Source organism: Dreissena polymorpha, chromosome 4, assembly GCF_020536995.1.
Source record: "Dreissena polymorpha isolate Duluth1 chromosome 4, UMN_Dpol_1.0, whole genome shotgun sequence".
NCBI classification, from domain to species: domain Eukaryota; kingdom Metazoa; phylum Mollusca; class Bivalvia; order Myida; family Dreissenidae; genus Dreissena; species Dreissena polymorpha.
In genome coordinates this window covers 120,514,896-120,534,486 of record NC_068358.1, presented here as the reverse complement: position 1 = coordinate 120,534,486, position 19,591 = coordinate 120,514,896, and the positions used below count along the sequence as shown (strand labels likewise).

The 19,591-nt window shown below is 38.0% G+C and overlaps 1 protein-coding gene across 2 annotated transcripts in view; it reads left to right on the top strand.

The window, feature by feature from the left end:
- Window positions 1-16,770, top strand: part of LOC127879936 (centriole and centriolar satellite protein OFD1-like) — a 37,919-nt gene extending 21,149 nt beyond the window's left edge. The window contains exons 14-28 of one of the 2 annotated variants that reach the window (XM_052427048.1): window positions 3,646-3,689; window positions 4,047-4,174; window positions 5,089-5,200; window positions 6,153-6,201; window positions 6,624-6,912; window positions 7,715-7,820; window positions 8,118-8,240; window positions 11,154-11,277; window positions 11,591-11,697; window positions 12,315-12,452; window positions 12,903-13,054; window positions 14,131-14,256; window positions 14,670-14,725; window positions 15,605-15,678; window positions 15,743-16,770. In XM_052427048.1, coding sequence (XP_052283008.1) covers window positions 3,646-3,689; window positions 4,047-4,174; window positions 5,089-5,200; window positions 6,153-6,201; window positions 6,624-6,912; window positions 7,715-7,820; window positions 8,118-8,240; window positions 11,154-11,277; window positions 11,591-11,697; window positions 12,315-12,452; window positions 12,903-13,054; window positions 14,131-14,256; window positions 14,670-14,725; window positions 15,605-15,650 — 1,600 coding nt within the window. In that variant the 3' untranslated portion in view covers window positions 15,651-15,678; window positions 15,743-16,770. Of the gene's footprint in view, window positions 1-3,645; window positions 3,690-4,046; window positions 4,175-5,088; window positions 5,201-6,152; window positions 6,202-6,623; window positions 6,913-7,714; window positions 7,821-8,117; window positions 8,241-11,153; window positions 11,278-11,590; window positions 11,698-12,314; window positions 12,453-12,902; window positions 13,055-14,130; window positions 14,257-14,669; window positions 14,726-15,604 lie in introns of both variants that reach the window. The other variant, XM_052427047.1, reaches the window with a different exon arrangement.
- The last annotated feature ends 2,821 nt before the right edge of the window (window positions 16,771-19,591 follow it).

Genomic DNA, 19,591 nt, shown 5'->3' with positions numbered 1-19,591 from the left:
GCCGGGTCAAAAACTAGGTCACTAGGTCAAAAAAAAGAAAAAACTTATAAACACTGTAGAAGTCACATTTCATGCCCAATCTTCATGTAACTTTGTCAAAATGTTTGTCTTAATGATATTTTGGTTGCGTTCAAAAGTGGTTCTGGTCCGTTGAAAAACATGGCCGCCAGTGGGCGGGGCAGTTTTCCTTATACGGCTATAGAGAAACCTTGAAAACACTCTGGAAGTCACAATTTTTGCCAAATCATCTTGAAAGTTGGTCAAAACATTTTTTATTGATTTCTCGACGAGTTAAAAAATGGTCCAGATCGGTGAAAAAACATGGCTTCCAGTGGGCGGGGCATTTTTCTCTATATGTATATAGTGAAAACATGTCAACACTCTAGAAGTCACATTTTTGGCCCAATTTTCGTGAAATTTTGTCAGAACTTCTGTTTCCTAGATACGTGAGTTAAGTTTGAAAATGGTTCTAGTCTGTTGAAAAACATGGTTGCCAGGGGGACAGGGCAGTTTTCCTTATACAGTCAATCTTGTATTAAGAGACCACTCAAGGGAGTAATCAAAATCGGTCTCTTAATAAAATGGTCTTTAAATAAAAAAGGCCATTCTGGAAGAATGCTTATCCTCAATTTTAATCTATATAAAGGATAATCTCTTTTGTCAACAATGATTTTAACTTTTATAATGAAATGAATATACACACAATACATAAACAATATTTTACTTATAATGTGTTTTATTTTTTCCCTTTTTATAAATTATCAATTATTATAAATGAATTGTGTGTACATATTTATTTGCAAAAACAACATAGACAAGGAAATATTTTTCGCATTTTCTTCACCTGACACATTATTTTCCACTTCAAGCACCTCGGCTTTACTCTTAAGAATGTTCTGAATTTGAGTTTTACCGACTCCAAACTCATCTGCGATTTCACATGCACTTTTACTCTTTGACAATTTTAAAAACCCGAATTTTCTCATTCAACATTAACACTTTTCGTTTTGATATTTTAATTTCTGCATGTACGCTTAAGGAAATCTGACTCGAATATGATACATAATGAGCTGAAATAATTAAAACACGTCAATTGAAAACAAACAAACAGACCTAATTGGAAAATTTATTAAGTAAATAACAATGTGATTGGCTAGCAAATATCTACTAATTAGCATAATTACAAATTGGTAATGTACGGATTTTTACAGATGTTGCCGATTTACAGTTTATTTTCCGCACTTCTCAGGAAATGTTTGTCGTGTACAGTGCATTGTTTCTGCACCTGTTATCTATACTCGAGAAAAATTGGCGTTGTCTCTTAACGTTCCACATAGTAAACTATTTAAGCTGTAGACTGTGCGTAATACGTTCCCCTATTATTCAACTCAATAAATTGATATGCAGTCTACAACAATGCCGGTCAGAACCGGTCAACGAGACAAAGCATAATCATAATGGTTGGTGTGAAAACAAAGCAGAGGTGAAACAGTACATCTTATCGGCTTAGATCAACAATTAACAAGGATTTTTCCCTGAAAGATCAATAGATTAACCACTTTTACCTCCTAGTGGTCGCTTTATTCAAGATTCGGACATCAAAATACACAAAAATTAGCGGTCGCTGGTCGCGTAAGACACAAGTCGCTTTATACAATATCATTATATAGTGAAAAAGCTCCGTGGGATTTCAAAATGGTCGCATAAGACAAAGGTCGCTTTCTAGTAATACAAGTGGTCGCATCCACAAGATTGACTGTATTTATATAGTAAAAAGGCTTGTTAAACAATCATGAACTAAGTTCATGTAACATGCGAAACAACTCTTCTAAATATTGCATTTAAGTTTACAGTACTTACTCCCCTTTGATTATTAATGTTTTCATAATAATACAGTGCAGATTTGTGTATCATTTATGTGTTAATTGTTATTCGAGGTTGGATGGTTTTTTAGCTCACCTGATTGCTCTGGGGAGCTTTTGTGACTGGTCTTTGTCCGTCGTTTGTCCGTGCGTCGTCCGTCCATCCACATTTGTTCGTAAACACTCTAGAGGCCACATTTATTGTCCGATCTTCATTAAACTGGGTCAGAAGATTTGTCCCAATGATATCTGGATCGAGTTCGAAACTGGGTCATGCTGGGTCAAAAACTAGGTCACTAGGTAAAAAAAAAAGCTTGTAAACACTGTAGAAGTCACATTTAATGCCCAATCTTCATGTAACTTTGTCTAAATGTCTGTCTTAATGATATATTGGTTGAGTTTAAAAGTGGTTCCAGTCTGTTGAAAAACATGGCCGCCAGTGGGTGGGGCAGTTTTCCTTATATGGCTATAGAGAAACCTTGTAAACACTAGAAGTCACAATTTCGGCCCAATCACCATGAAAGTAAATCAGATATTGGTTTTATTGATATGTCAGACAAGTTCGAAAATGGTCCAGATCGGTGAAAAAACATGGCCGCCAGTGGGCAGTGAAAACATGTGAACACTCTAGAAGTCACATTTTTTGCCCAATTTTCATGAAATTTGGTCAGAACATTTGTTTCCTTGATACGAAAGTTGAGTTGAAAAATGGTTCCGGTCAATTGAATTACATGGCTGCCGGGGGGGGGGGGGGGCAGTTTTCTTATATTTATATAATAAAAAAAAGCTTGTGAACACTCTAGAAGTCACATTTTTTGCCCAATCATCATGAAACTTGGTGAAAAGATTGGTTTTATATATACCTCAGATGAGTTTGCAATAAACATGGCTGCCAGGGGGGTGGGGCAGTTTTCCTTATGTGACTATATAGAGAGAAACCTTGTGATTGAACACTATGGAAGTCACATATTTTGCCTAATCATCGTGAAACTAAGTCAATACATTGGTTTTATTGATTTCTTGGACAAGTTGGAAAATGGCTCAGATCGATGAAACACACTTTTAAGCGCACCTGATTGCTCAGGTGAGGTTTTAGGATTAGTCTTTGTCTGCTATCCGTCCATCCACATTTGGTTTGTAAACACTCTAGCATTCACATTTCTCAAGCATTCTTTATCAAAGTTGCTGGAAGATCTCAGTCAAGTTTGATGATAGGTCACCATTTCAAATCTTACAAAAACAAAAACACTCCCTACGCCAGAGTTTTGGTTCAATAATGATGAAACTTGACCAGGATGTCTGGTCAATATCTAGGTCAAGTTTGACATTAGGTAAAGATTGAATGAACCGACTCCTCTCAGGTGAGCGAACTAGGGCCATCTTGGCCCTCTTGTTTTAACTCTTTATGTGAAAAAGCCTTAAAGAGATACAAGCACAGATTGCCCTATATTGCTAACATATTAATACTTTCTTTGTCAAATTAAAAAAAGAATGCTAAAGTGATTTATTTATGGGTCATTTTCCCACAAAATGCAAACATGTTGACCTTATTTAAAAGATAAGTATGTAGAATAAGAACTTTGTTTGCCTTTTTTTAAAGATAAGTATATAGAAAATAGACTTAACATTTGTCTAAAAAAATATGTCAAACAGCATATGAAGTCATTAGTGAGCTTGCTTCAACCTCAAAGTTCAGCTTAATCTGTTCATTTTATTTAATTTGCTATATGCATTTAGGTAAGCACTGTTTTGTGAACACTATATTTCACATTTTTCACTGCAGACGCATGGCTGAGATAATGCAGTTGAATGAGCGAGAGAGAATAAGTAAGTAATTAATAAGAAGGCTGCTTAACTAATAACAAAATAAATTAATCATTTTACAAGTGAACTCTTATTCTGTGACCTTTTTTTTTTTTAATGTAATTTTCAATTTTTTGCAATATTAATCATAACCCTGCAAACAAGGTTTGAGAGATAGTATTTTGGAGTAATTGTCGGGCAGTTTTTTGGTTTGATCAGTTTGCATACAGTTTTATTTGTTTGTCTGTTTGTTCAGAGCAATATTTACTGCTTTTGGAGCTAAGAAATCAATATCATTGTATATTGGATTATAAACAATTATTATCTATTGTTCATTATGAAATTGCTACTGCAATGTTATGCTCCACTGCACGTGTTCAGGGCAGGAAGAGCTGCTGAGAGAGCTTCGTCGCCCGACCTCGATGCCTGAGTACCAGGAGAGACGGGAGTCCGGCTGGGAGAGGGAGTCCTACAGGGAGCAGAGGGGCCATAGCAGGAGATATGAAACAGTATGTGCATTGAGAAAGGGGGAGGGTTATAGGGGTCACATCAGGCGATATGCAACAGTTTGTGCAGTGAGAGGGGGGCACATTGGTCACACCAGGAGATATAACAACATCAGGTGTGTGTGAAGTGAGTGGAGGGGGGAGGGCACAGGGGTCACCTCAGGAGATATACAATATTTGGTGTGTGCAGTGATTGGGGGGACACAGGGGTCACTGCAGGAGATATACCAGAATTAGGCGCGTGCATTGAGTGGGGGGGGGGACACAGGTGTCACACCAGGAGATATACAAAATTAGGTATTTGCAGCGAGTTGGGGGACACAGGGGTCACATCAGGAGATACACAACATTGGGTGTGTGCTGCGTGGGGGGAACACAGGGTATAACCAGGAGATAATCAATATTTGGTGTGTGCAGTGAGTGGGGGGACACAGGGGTCACACCAGGAGATATAGAACATTGTGTGTGTGCAGTGGGGGGGGGGGGGGCACAGGGGTCACAGCAAAAGATATACAACATTGTGTGTGCGCAGTGAGGATGGTTGAGAGACAACTGTTACATGCACATGGATCCTTGATTTATTTTCTAAGAAGTTGTGTGCATGGCTGGTTATCACACAAATTGTAAACACAATTCTTAGTTAGTCCTTACTTTTGTTAAAAATGATGAACAACTAAGAAAATAATAGCAAGTTCCAAATATTTGAATTATTAGGAAATGTTAATGTAAGAAGTTTTTGCGAAGAGCCTTCAAAAAACCACAAAGAACTACTAAATTTAGCTTTGAGCCCAGTTTTTCCTTCGGTCATATTACACATGTGTTTGCAATTTAGCCATGCAATTGAAACAGCAACTTATTTCTTGATATTTATTTGGACATGAGTCTGTGTACCTACATGGATGTAATGCAATTTTCAGGTAGGTGGGTCTGATCCACTAGTGCGTCAGTTTGAGGCACAATCACTTCAGGTGAAAGACCTTAACCAGCAACTGGATGACTTGAAGCAAACACTCACCTACACACAGAAAGGTGCCATGTTTAATCATTTGGAAATAACACCACATAGTTATTATTCCCAGCCAAAGAAGAAGGGATATAGAATTGGACCTGTCCGTCCATCATCTGTCCGTCCGTCTGTCACAAAACATTTGAGGGCTATATCTCAGAAACAATATAAGATGTCTATATGAAACTTCATAGGTGTATAGATATCAATGAGGAGAATTGCCATGCACAAGAACCATAACCCTACGCTTTCTTTGATAAGATTTATTGCCCTTTGTTGTGTTTTTTATGATGAATTGTTCAGGGCTATATCTCAAATTCCATGCAAGATTTCAACATGAAACGTCGTGGGTGTATTGATATTAACGATGAGAAGCGCCACGCACAAGAACCATTACCCTGCACATTCTTAACTAAGAGTTGTTGCCCTTTCTTGTTTTGTATGATGTTACTTTTGATTACTTTATCTGAAATACGCTACATGATTTCAACATGAAACTTCATGGGCGTGTAGATATCAATGAGGAGAATTACAATTCATAAAAACAATTACCCTACACATAATTATTACCTATTAATTATTACCCTACACTTAATGATTCTACTGTATATCATGGCATTTGCAACGTTCTATCAACAAAGTTTGTTTGGTGGATGGGGGATATCATTTTAACGAATTTACTTGTTTAAACGGAATTGGCTTACTACAGCATATTTCTGTGTGAAAAGTAATCCTGTGTTTATTTCAGACTCATTCCTTTTTGGCACAAACACATTTAAGTATATGTTAGGTTTGTGTAAATGTTAAATAATGTCACTTGTCCTAAGTAACTTTTAAAATGACAGTTGTGAGGAAGGGAATAAAGTGAAATTTGTATTGGTAATATTGTAAATGAAATATAAAAGATAAACAGTTAATATGGTAATAAAAATATGAAACCTATAATATACATATTCTTTACTATGGTTCTTTCAGCCTTACACAATGAAGTATACAGAAAACCACAGGATGGTGACGTATCCAGGTAAAAGTCTACACCATGCTTATCATTTTAGAGAAACATTGGTGCAAAATATACCTGATGGGACTGTTGGTGTTTTAGTTTGTACAAAGCTGATCATATGAAACACTGATAATAGGCACAAATAATGGTGGTTTTGTGGGCTACTTTTATGTGTGGCTTTCATGCTGTACATTTTCACTTATGTTTGTCAGCAAGTAATATGTTTATATGTTATATCACCCATACTGTGAACATTTATATATGTATATCACGGAACTTAGTCGGGATTGGGGATCAGGTGTGTAAGCAGCTTGGTTAGCTCACTCGGTAGAGCACTCACCTTATAAGTGGGAGGTCCTGGACTGGCTGTACACATTTCACCATCCGGCGACATATAATAAATATATGTAATCAATCAAACTTAGTTAAAAATTTCCTTTCAGGCTGGTTTCATTCAACCTCTCTCACCGTTCAGGAAAGAAGTCTGCTATAAGTGACAATGAAAGTGACCTTGACCTTAAAATAGGAGGTCGAAGGTCAGCCCACAAAGGTCGCAGCAGAAGTCCCAGGGTGGACAGAGATGATGTGTATAATGATGTTGACATAGATGATTTAAGTACTCCAAAAGTCTCGACAGATTTCACCTCAGATGCAGAGGAAAATTCCAACCAGTCTGCAGACATTGTTGCTGAAACCAAATATAGACTGAAGAGCTTGGAGAAAGAAGCCCAGGTTGGTAGTAAATTATGCTTAACAAATTATATCGTTTAATACAGTTATTTTAATCTAAAACTTTCAATGAAGTGTATTGTGAAGTTATTTATATTTTCAATAATAATGCAATAAAAGTTTTCTGCTTATATCTTTATCCCTTCCTGGATATTATTCTGCTTATATCTTTATCCCTACTGGATATTATTCTGCTTATATCTTTATCCCTACTGGATATTATTCTGCTTATATCTTTATCCCTTCCTGGATATTATTCTGCTTATATCTTTATCCCTACTGGATATTAAACTGAGTATAAAAGTTTTCATTCAAAAATGGTTCTTTATGTGCCCAGCATCTACAGAGGCCTGGAGGAAAATAATGATCTGCTTGTTTGTTTGTTCGTTGATTCTTCTGTTCGTACAATATTAATCTTAAATAACATTTTTCTTAAAACATCAATTATTCTTTCTTCAAAGCTTTGATACTTGCATGGATGTACTCTATGAATGCTGTCATCACACCCATATTACTTGACTTAAGTTTGACCTTTTTGACTTACATTTTTACTTATACATATTCAAATTGCCCATGAATCTAAATTGTCAAAGCTTTTACTAGGGGCACATGTGTTTATAGAACACAGCATCTTGTTATAGTTAATATTATTTTCATAAAACCATAAAATAAGTAGTTGTGAGTATCCCTTAAATAGAAACCTTCAAATTATTTTGCAAATTGAATCATTTTCATATTAGAGGGTCTACTTGTAACTCATCAGGTACTGTGGTTATACATTTTTGCAAATTCAATTGTTTTTTAGAACTTGGAGAAGGCTTATGTGGAGTTTCACTACCAGCTCACCAACCCTTCCTCAGTACCAGACCCTACCCGGCCAGCATTCAGGAAATCTCTCAATGAGAAATCAGGTGAGCATATATACCGTACCCGACCAGCATTTAGGAAATCTATCAATTAGAAATCATGTGATGGTATTCACCCCACCCGGCAAAAATAAGATATAAAAAATGTAAGCATTCATGTATGTACTACATGGGAAAAGCTTTTGTTTGATATACATGTTTAACTTTAATAAATCATATGTTGTTAGAGACTAATATTAATATTATTAAGTGACAGAACCCAAAAAAGCACCATGATAAATGTAGAAGCAAACAAACATTATTTACTTCTGAAATATAAGCCTGTGTAAAATTGTATTGCAGGGAGCAAAGGTCACCACATGCCAAGCCCCCCAGCCAGTCCTATAGCCGCCGCCCGCCCGCTGTCTTCCACCCCCTACCACCAGCCGCAGACAACCTCTGCAGCAGACGGAGATGTCAGCACTGGTAGGAATACGACTCTTTTACTGTATATCATGTATACCATTAACAAGCCTCCCTCTGGGAAAATGTGGTCTATGCCTTTGAGTTAAGTGTTGCCCCAGATTAGCCCGTGAAGTCCACACAGGCTAATCAGGGACGACACTTTACGCTTTTATGTTGATTTTTTTAAAGGAAGTCTCTGCTTATGAAAAATCCAGTTGAGGCAGAAAGTGTCATCCCTGGGACAACACTACGTGTGTTCATCAAACAGAAAGTGTCATCCCTGGGACAACACTACGTGTGTGCATCAAACAGAAAGTGTCATCCCTGGGACAACACTACTAGTGTGCATCAAACAGAAAGTGTCATCCCTGGGACAACACTACGTGTGTGCATCAAACAGAAAGTGTCATCCGTGGGACAACACTACGTGTGTGCATCAAACAGAAAGTGTCATCCCTCGGACAACACTACGTTTGTGCATCAAACAGAAAGTGTCATCCCTGGGACAACACTACATGTGCGCATCAAACAGAAAGTGTCATCCCTGGGACAACACTATGTGTGTGCATTACACAGAAAGTGTCATTTTTGGGACAACACTACGTGTGTGCATCAAACAGAAAGTGTCATCCCTGGGACAACACTACGCGTGTACATTACACAGAAAGTGTCATCCCTGGGACAACACTACGTGTGTGCATTACACAGAAAGTGTCATCCCTGGGACAACACTACGTGTGTGCATCAAACAGAAAGTGTCATCCCTCGGACAACACTATGTGTGTGCATCAAACAGAAAGTGTCATCCCTGGGACAACACTACGTGTGTGCATCAAACAGAAAGTGTCATCCCTGGGACAACACTACATGTGTGCATCAAACAGAAAGTGTCATCCCTGGGACAACACTACGTGTGTGCATCAAACAGAAAGTGTCATCCTTGGGACAACACTACGTGTGTGCATCAAACAGAAAGTGTCATCCTTGGGACAACACTACTAGTGTGCATCAAACAGAAAGTGTCATCCCTGGGACAACACTATGTGTGTGCATCAAACAGAAAGTGTCATCCCTGGGACAACACTACGTGTGTCCATCAAACAGAAAGTGTCATCCTTGGGACAACACTACGTGTGTGCATCAAACAGAAAGTGTCATCCGTGGGACAACACTATGTGTGTGCATCAAACAGAAAGTGTCATCCCTGGGACAACACTACGTGTGCATCAAACAGAAAGTGTCATTTCTGGGACAACACTACTAGTGTGCATCAAACAGAAAGTGTCATCCCTGGGACAACACTATGTGTGTGCATCAAACAGAAAGTGTCATCCCTTGGACAACACTACGTGTGTGCATCAAACAGAAAGTGTCATCCCTGGGACAACACTACGTGTGTGCATCAAACAGAAAGTGTCATCCCTGGGACAACACTACGTGTGTGCATCAAACAGAAAGTGTCATCCCTGGGACAACACTACGTGTGTGCATCAAACAGAAAGTGTCATCCCTGGGACAACACTACGTGTGTGCATCAAACAGAAAGTGTCATCCCTGGGACAACACTACGTGTGTGCATCAAACAGAAAGTGTCATCCCTGGGACACCACTACGTGTGTGCATCAAACAGAAAGTGTCATCCCTGGGACACCACTACGTGTGTGCATCAAACAGAAAGTGTAATCCGTGGGACAACACTACGTGTGTGCATCAAACAGAAAGTGTCATCCCTGGGACACCACTACGTGTGTGCATCAAACAGAAAGTGTCATCCCTGGGACAACACTATGTGTGTGCATCAAACAGAAAGTGTCATCCCTGGGACACCACTACGTGTGTGCATCAAACAGAAAGTGTCATCCCTGGGACACCACTACGTGTGTGCATCAAACAGAAAGTGTCATTCCTGGGACATCACTACGTGTGTGCATCAAACAGAGAGTGTCATCCCTGGGACACCACTACGTGTGTGCATCAAACAGAAAGTGTCATCCCTGGGACAACACTACGTGTGTGCATCAAACCCCGTTTTCCCAGAGTGAGGCTCATTTATATGTGTCTTGTTCTGAGAAAACTGGGCTTAATGCCTGTGCGTAAAATGCCGTCCCAGATTAGCCTGTGCAGTCCGCACAGGCTAATCAGGGACGACACTTTCCGCTTTTATGGTATTTTTAGTTTGAAGGAAGTCCCTTCTTACCGAAAAATCAAGTTTAAGCGGAAAGTGTCGTCGCTGATTAGCCTGTGAGGACTGCACAGGCTAATCTGCTGGGACGGCACTTTACGCACTTGCATTATGCCCAGTTTTGTCAGAACATAACACATATGATGCAATCTGTTCTCTCTCTCCCACCAACACCAGCCACAGACAACTGCAGCGCAGGAAATGTCAGCACTGTCAGGAAACATCTGATAGATTGGTCTTATTACTTTTCAGGATTGTCCCAACTGCTATAGTCAGTATTATAGCAGTGTTTGTTTTCGGCTTAGTTTCTTGTGCAGTTAATTGGTACCATTCGGAAAGCCAAAATGAATACCTTTTATCTAAATTTACATGTTTGAAGTGGATATGAAGTTAAGTGCATTTACCAGTTCATCTACATTTTTTCTTAACATGACCAGTTTGAGTATCTGCGGCACCATATTGTCATTAATGTCAAAATAATGTTTCATCAAAACCAGAAAAAATAATATTTTGGGTGATGTGACACTACCTAGCAAAAATATTATAACCCACATTTTTTAGTGACGATTATCTTAATTAATCAGATTTTAGAAAACCTTTATTGTCTTAAAACTGAAATGTGTCAAATAAAAGATACTTATAACAGGAATTTGATGTCTACCATACATTTATTTTGAGACCTCTGATGGTAAAGAAAACTCATGTTTTATTTGGTTTCCTTGCACACCGCTACATTTTGTACCTGATTTCAGACAGTTTAACAGAGCTCAAGGGTTCATCCTCCCTGCCCAGAAAGAAGGGATCAGGGGGTCAGGAAGGGGTGCCCAGGTTTAGTCTTTCAGATGTCTCAGATGATGAGGTGAAAGCAAAGAAAGGGTAAGTGCCAGTTTAACTGAACTATTTCTTAGAACATACCTAGTAGCAAACATTTTTGTATACATAGATATTGCTCTTGAATATATTGTCTCTCTTAACTGAGAAAATAAAACTAGGAAATACCCCCAAAGCAAACAAATAGCCTCTATGCTCATATTCACTAAAAGTTACACATCTCACAAGGATTTTACTTGTCAATCTAAACAAAACTTTCCTTATAGAACTGCAAACAAACTGTTTAAGAAAATTATAAGTCACAGCTAAATATTTATACCATTTAGTCAATAGTAGCTGCATCCTGATTATGTTTCAGGGGAGATCGTGTGGAGAGGCCACGGCCCATCACAGTGGATGACCTTGAGGCACGACCTGGCTCCCCCAGCATCATGGTGGTGCAGGCAGACCCCAGCAGTGAGGAAGGTAGGCGGGTCTCCCTTTATAGACTAGCTAGAGGATGAAATAAGTGAGCTGAGTTCTGGGAAAATAGGGCTTAAGGCATGTGCTGAAAGTAGCATCCCAGATTAGACTCAGTCCATATAAGTTAATCAGGAACGATATTTCGGCCTGTTAGGTATATTTCATTTAAGTGAAGTCGCTTCTTATAGAAAATCCACTTAAGGAAGAAAGTGTCATCTCTGATTAGCCTTCATATTTGGCTGCACTGGCTTATCTTTATGAGGTTCTTTATGCAGATGCATTAAGCTCATTTTTCTCAGAGCATTTGGCTCAATAAAAACCAAATACTAATAGACCAGCAGAGCAGTCTCAATCAAGGATTGACAATAGCACATATATACATGATCCAAGCGATTTATTGCAAACCCTTGTGCAAATAAATGAATGCATACCTGATAACAATAGATTTTTATTGATCAATTCTATAGGTAAATAAAATAGCATGTTTTTGGTTTTCTGGTGAGATATATCACATTAGTTGATTAATTTATGCTGTTTTGTAGGAGCTTGCAGTTAGGGAGGTAAGCTAATTTGTTCACTTTGTTGGCAACATAATTTTAACACGTTTCCCTGGTTTTCAGTTCAAGTCTCTGCCACTGGTAGCCAGCCTTCCAAGCCGGAGCAGCCAAGAACAGTCACCCAGCCTCCAGCCAAGTTACCTCCCCTGTCTCTTGACACCGCCTGGAAAAAGCCAGCCCTTGATGATGCCTGGAAGTCAGGTACATGCACAGAGAATTAAGGGTAAAGTTTAGAATTACAAAAGGTACAGGGCGCTGCTTAAAAGGGGAGGGTGGAAATCTGGACCAGTATGGTGACATTTTCTATTAATTAACCAAATGCATGGAAACTATAAGACTTGCTGTTGTAGTTTGAAGGATAGTCTTCTCTTTGACAAAAATATTACAGATAACAGATTTACTACCTTTCTGTGTTTAACTGTCTGGAGGGACAGTAGTTTTCTTTAATTGATTTTCAAATCAAATAAAGAACTTTTTTTCAGGAGTACCAAACCAGATAATACTTGATTTAATATCAAATCATTTGAATTAATCAGGAATATGCACTGCTTACCATGGCTATTTGTTAACGTTTTCTAAAGGATCCTCTTATAAATATTTTGATTTCAACATTTACCTACTTATTCTCTATTCTGTTTCGTTTTCCTGCAGAAGAGGCTGAGCGCAAGAAGTCTGAAGCGGCCGATGCAGCGTGGCAGGCTGAGCAGGCAAGGAAAGAGGAGGAGCGTCGGCGTCGTGAACAGGAGGCCTGGCAGAGGGAGCAGCAAGAGCTGGAGGATCTACAGCGCAAACAGCAGGCACAGGTGTTGTAGTGAATATTGTAGGAGGAGTTTAATAACAGCAGGCACAGGTGTTGTAGTGAATATTGTAGGAGTTTAACTCTTTCAGTGCTGGAACCGAATTTTGAAGGCCTTTGCAAACAGTTTGGATCCAGATGAGACGCCACAGAACATGAAGTCTCATCAGGATCCAAACTGTTTGCTATTCTGATAGTATTCTTTGAAAAAAAATCGAAGAAAATGCTCATTTAAGAAATTCAGCAGACAACATTTTAGCAGACGACAAATTTCCCAGCATGCAAAGAGTTAATAACTGTAGGAACAAATGTTGAGGCAAATGTTGTAGAAGGAATGTCATAAATGTAGGCAAAGGTGTTGTGGCAAGAATTTTATGATGCATGTTTTAGCTATAGGTATGTATCAAGAGACATATGTGTTAGAGTGATAAGTGTATGATGTATATTCTTACAGTTGGCACTGGCATTGTAGTGTATGTTGAAGAGGGGCATGTTCTAACACTAGGCACAGGTACTGTAGAGAGTATTGTGGGAGGAGTTTACAGAGGCGTCAAAGTTCAGGATTATTCCTGAAATCAGGATTTTGGTCCTTAAGGACCAATTTTGCTTTTGATATAAATCAAGGGATTTTTTTCTGGAATTTTAAGATTATTGTCACAAAATGTCATCTTAAACACAAATTACTTTACTTTGACATATTGTTTACAAAGATACATACAATAGTAAACAAAGTTACATGAATTATTAACCCTTTTTTGCTCTGGCCCCAAAACGATAGGATTTTAGATTTTGGCCAATTGACACCCCTGAGTTTATAACATTAGGCATAGATGTTGAAGCCAGCGTTGTAGCAAGCATGTTATAAATGTAGGCACGGGTGTTGTAGTTTAAATTGTATGAAGTGTGTCAAAACTGAAATCAAATGATGTTATAGCAAAATTTGTAGAAGGCATGTTGTAACAAGAGGCAAGATATGGTTTAGAAGGCTTTATGGTATGTGTTAAATAAACAATCTAAACTTCTTAATGTTATGTTTCAATTGTATACAGATGGTAACTGAATTATCTACTTCGCAATTTGCAGACCAAACCTGCCACCCCAGAACCAGAAGAGAAGTCCGAGAAGACGGACAGCATAGACCCTGTGATGAAGCAGTACATGGAGCGGGTACAGCAGCAGAAGGCTGCCCCAGCACCCAAACAAAAGGAGGTAGGGGCTGTCTAGGGCTCTGGTTGGGTATAGAGACCCGGAAGTGGCGTGCACTTGGGTGGGGAAGGGGTATACATGGATAGTGATTTAATAATACAATTGACAAGTTGTATATACACAATAGATAAGTAAATGAATTATAGAAACTTAATTAGTCAGGCTGATAAGAGAGATCGAGGAATGGTGTGCTGAGCTTAGTGGGCCGGGGGGGAGGGGGGGGGGAAATTTGGAGTATTATACATGGAACATGGATAGTGTTTTAATATTGTATTGTCGTATCGTATTATACTATTACACAAAGCCTCTATTTGTGAATAAATAGAAAGATAATTAATGTTAAATAGTTATAGAGCAACATTTTATTATATTCAATATTAGCACATTTTAAAACTGATTGTTCATTTTTTTTGCAGTCTGAAAAGTCGATATCACAGATTGATGACCTGTCACTAACAGATGAAGTTAAGAGGTAATTTGCTTTTACTTGAGTTAGAATTAAATGAATGCAGCGGATAGAGGACGCTAGTGCTATTACATTAAATCTGTTATTGTAAATAGGAAAGATGAATGTAAAATTCAAAAAGGGTTTATCAAGCCAGTCTTAGTAATCATAAACCACAAGCTACGGGGAATCGATCAGGTTTTTGTGTCTGATTCAATGAAAAGTTAACTTTTAAACAACATCAAGCTGATATTAAATGTATGCATTCTAATTATCCCACCATTTCTTATTCTGTTTTAAAAAGATACAAATGAAAATTACATAACAAAATGGTAACATCAAACTTTCTAACATTGAATAAACACAATTCCATAAAAGTGTGCATGTATTCCTCAAGGCTGTAATATCTGCAATGAAGGCATGATGACTGGATAAATTAAATCATACAAAACTTGCTATGATAATACCATGTGTATAATACATTTATTATATTATATAAAAAATTATTAGCAAAATTTAATTTACAATTCATTTCTTAAGAAAAGTACATTAGGGTTTGTGTAAAACATTCGTATTTTATTTTAATAATATTTGTTTGAGGAACAAGCAAAAATGGAAAACACTATTTTGCTATTTTTTTACCATCCCTAAATTAATGTTGCTAGGTCGCCATGGTGTATTGGATATTGTGTCCGCCTAGCAACCGGGAGGTCACAGGATCAATCCCTACTGTGGGAGCGTTCTTTAGATCTCCTCCAAAGGACACCAAGTGCTGGTTATAGGCCCATGACATGGTCTCAAAAGCGTTTAAATAAGCCTGAGGCTTTCGATGCAATCAAGCTAAAATAAAAAGGTTTCAAACAAAATGTTGCTTGAATGTACTCGTAACTTTATTTCATAATGCAGTGAAATGGAGGCTGAGGCAGAGTCTGATGATGACTTCAACTGGTAGAGGAGGAGGCTGACAGATCGTTTGTGAGGCTGAGACAGAGTCTGATGATGACTTCAACTGGTAGAGGAGGAGGCTGACAGATCGTTTGTGAGGCTGAGACAGAGTCTGATGATGACTTCAACTGGTAGAGGAGGACGCTGACAGATCGTTTGGAAGAAGCTTGTGTCAAAGATTGACGGCAGACTTGATTGGATGTAGTTGTATTTTATTGTTTTAAGGATATGCATTTGGAAAGGACACGTTGCTCATTTGCACCTCTATTAATTTGCAAAAGGTTGTGTATACATGTGTAAGAGTTTTCTGCTGCTGCTGCTTTCAGCAGTTTTTTTAATAGTATTATTGTATTTTAATATTTTTACTCAAACAGGAAATACCTACTGAAAAACAGTGTGTATTTTAAGGAATTCTAAAACCTGTTGTATGTAGATCTAGTCTATTTTTGATGCAGAGATATGTTAGATTTCAGTACTTTGTCTTACTTTAGAACTGGATATATCTTCCTGTTCAGCAGTCTAGAAATATGCTACCATGATATCTGTCATATACTAGTATCTGTTATTCCTTCATTTATCTCAAAAGCTGGTATTTGAAACGTGATTGTTCAAACTGTGTGTTTTTGGTACCACACCAGATAAAAATACTTCTGTCTTGCTTGTATTCAATAAGATCCTACGGGAAATCTTTACTTAATCTGTATTTAAGAGATATTCTTGGTCACATTTTCTACAATAAATCCAATGTTTTCCTCTAACAAGGATAATAGAGTAATAATTTTAGCAATATTTACTTACTCAAAACATTTGAATGTAAAAAGACCTTAACAGGATGTAGCTTTTGTTTTTATGAAATCTTGAATTTGATTTGGTTGAATATTTATTTTTTAATAATATCTATTTTTAACGTACGCTTTATGTAGGTAGCATTATTGTTTTTATTCATTTGTTTTTACAGTTTCGAAATAAATTAATCATGTGTTAGATGAAAAGCATACCATGCAGTTATGTAATTTTACTAAATATAAGAGCTATCTAGTTGCAATCATTTGCATGTGATACCTACAGATTTGTTTTTATTTCAATCTGAATATGCTTTGTTTTGTTATGATGTATTATTATGCGATACTTAAAATAATATATATATATATGAACAACATAAAGTATTTTTCTTTTTAAGCTAGAAATGTGTCCGTTTGACACAGATATCCCCCACTAAACGTCTTTGGACGCATACATGAGAGTTGTCTTACATATATTATGTGATCTTAAAACACTAAAATTAGAAAACAACGTGACGCCTGCAAATACAAAGTGTGTACCGAGGTAACTGTGGATATATTTTGTGCCTATGTCTTGAAGTGACCTTTACTTTTATGCCAGCGCATTTGTTGGTGTACCTAAAACGTCGTTTTTATATGATGATCACTTGAATAGCATCTTGAATTATACAGAAATGGACTAGGTTTCAACAGATTGCGTAATACATGTTGTATCTAGGATTGTAACAAGGTTTTCCTAAGATTTGACCTGTTGACCTAGTTTTTGTAAACACATGACCCATATTCAAAATTGGCCAAGATTTGGCAAGACAAACATTCTGATCAAGTTTCATCATAAATGTGGCCTCGTGAGTGTTTTTATAAGACTTGACCTGGTACCCTAGGTTTTGGACGCATGAGACCCGGATTCCAACGTGGCATAGATATTCTCAAGATAACTTCAAAAGGAGTCTGACCTCTAGAGTGGTATCAATATTTTTATTAGATTTGACCTGATGACCCAGTTTTTTACGCATGTGGCCTACATTCATATATGACCGAGACAATGTCTAGATAAACATTATTAACAAGTTTCACTAAGATTAAGGCATAGATAATGCTTCTATAGTGGTAACATGGTTTTTCTAACTACTGACATGGTAACCAAGTTTTTGGAGATCTTTGAACACTTCTAGTAATCCTTAACAGAAGGACACACTACTTTTCAAGTCCAGGTCACGCTTGACATGTGCGAAAATATTCACTTAAACCTACGGGTTAACGCTGTTCTAAATACATACGAAGATGTATGTGATAGCAATACATTTAATATATTCATGTTCATAACTTTGAGAAGATTTGAATGCCACTTCATGTTTATGATGTCTAACCCACGAATAATTAACAAGATTTTGATCGCACAATGCAACCCAATCACATATTGTCACGTTGATGTAGACGGCCTGTTGGGAAGTATTGGCTTTAAACATGTGTGTGGGTCAAGGCAACAATTGGAAACTCGGATAGAATTATAAAAAATCCGTATACAGTCCGCTTATGTTGTTTAACGGACACCGGTCGGTATCATATACTGATTGTTTTACATCAGAATTGTATCGGATAGGGACACGTATTGTTAATTTGGAGAGACGGTTTGATGCATGGTATTTTGATGGTAAACAGTTACAACACAATTTTAAAGAATGGAATCGCAGCCCACCGTTGACAAGATCGTGAAGGAGCTAGGCGGCTGCGGCCGGATGCAGATGTTGCTCGCCGTGGCGGGCCATGCGCTCAAACTTCCGGTCGTGTTCTCTATGTTCCTCACGTTCTTCTCTGTTGCTGATCCGTCTTGGCGCTGCGCCGAACCTGTGCACGAGAGTCCGTGGAATAGTCACAATTATACGGAAAATTACTCAAACGCTCTCGGATATTATAAATCTAGTATCCCTGAAAGCGCATTGCAAGTGTATAATGTCTCAAACGTGGGATATCATACAAGTTTGACGTTTTCAGAAAATGCAACTTCCGGAAACAAAATGAACATTATGTCTTTTAGCGGTCTGAAATCCTGCACAAATCAGAACGGTTCCAGATGCAAGTCTTTCGTATTCGACAGCGACCTCCACACGATAGTGTCCGAGGTATGGGATCGTCGGTTGTAATTGTCCATTTGATGTGTTTGCGATTTTGTAACGGTAAATAAAACATTGTAATAAACAAGAAGTGTTAGAAAGTGAGTTGAACTTAATTAATATATTGTATAAGGTGGACGTTTGAATAGGTTATCATTCATGCAATGATCAGAAACTTGAACGACAGCTTTACCTAACCTGACGTTCATGAAGCATTTAAGCGCCAGCTTTTCAAACTCGAGGGCTGAACGGAAAACTGTTGTATCTCCTTCTTTATTTAATATGAGTTACAACAGTCTTCCGTTCACCCCTCGATTACTGCAGTTTCTAGTTATTGTTGAATAAGTAAATTGCAAGTAAAGACCTGTTGCAAAATCGGAACATCCCCATATACCTGTTCCGATAATAATGACAATAAATAAATAACAATACGAATAATAACGACGACATCAAAAACAACAATAAAAATTCGCACTGTAAGTGCACATTGTATTGCCAATGTATGCTCATTCTTTTCTGTTCACACTTACCCCAGTGGTCGATAACTTGTGATCTCGGCTGGATCCCTTCCTTCATCGCTTCCATGCAGATGGCGGGGTTATTTGCCGGGAACCTTCTCTGTGGCCAACTGGCGGATATAGTGGGCCGGAAGCCGCCGATGTTTGGTTCCCTGCTGTTGCTGATTATAGCCAACCTCATGGCGTACTTTGCGCAGTCGTGGATAGTGTTTGGTGTAGCAAGGATATTTTGTGGTACACATCTTTTTAGTGCTTTTTTAACCTTTGATATTTGCGAATACCATACCGTAACATTCCTCTCTATGCATTACACGGTGTACTACTAAATCAACAATTCCACCATAAAGTTGAACGCATGAACTACCAGTTGCACTTGTCCAACATCGTCATTTAGCGCATCACTGGTCTTGTATAAAATGTCAAACACATAGCAACAAACGAATGCTCCTCCTCCTCCTCCTCCTCCTCCTCTTCGTCTTCAGCAACATACTGATCATCATTACTACAAACCAAACATCATAACCACTACAATCA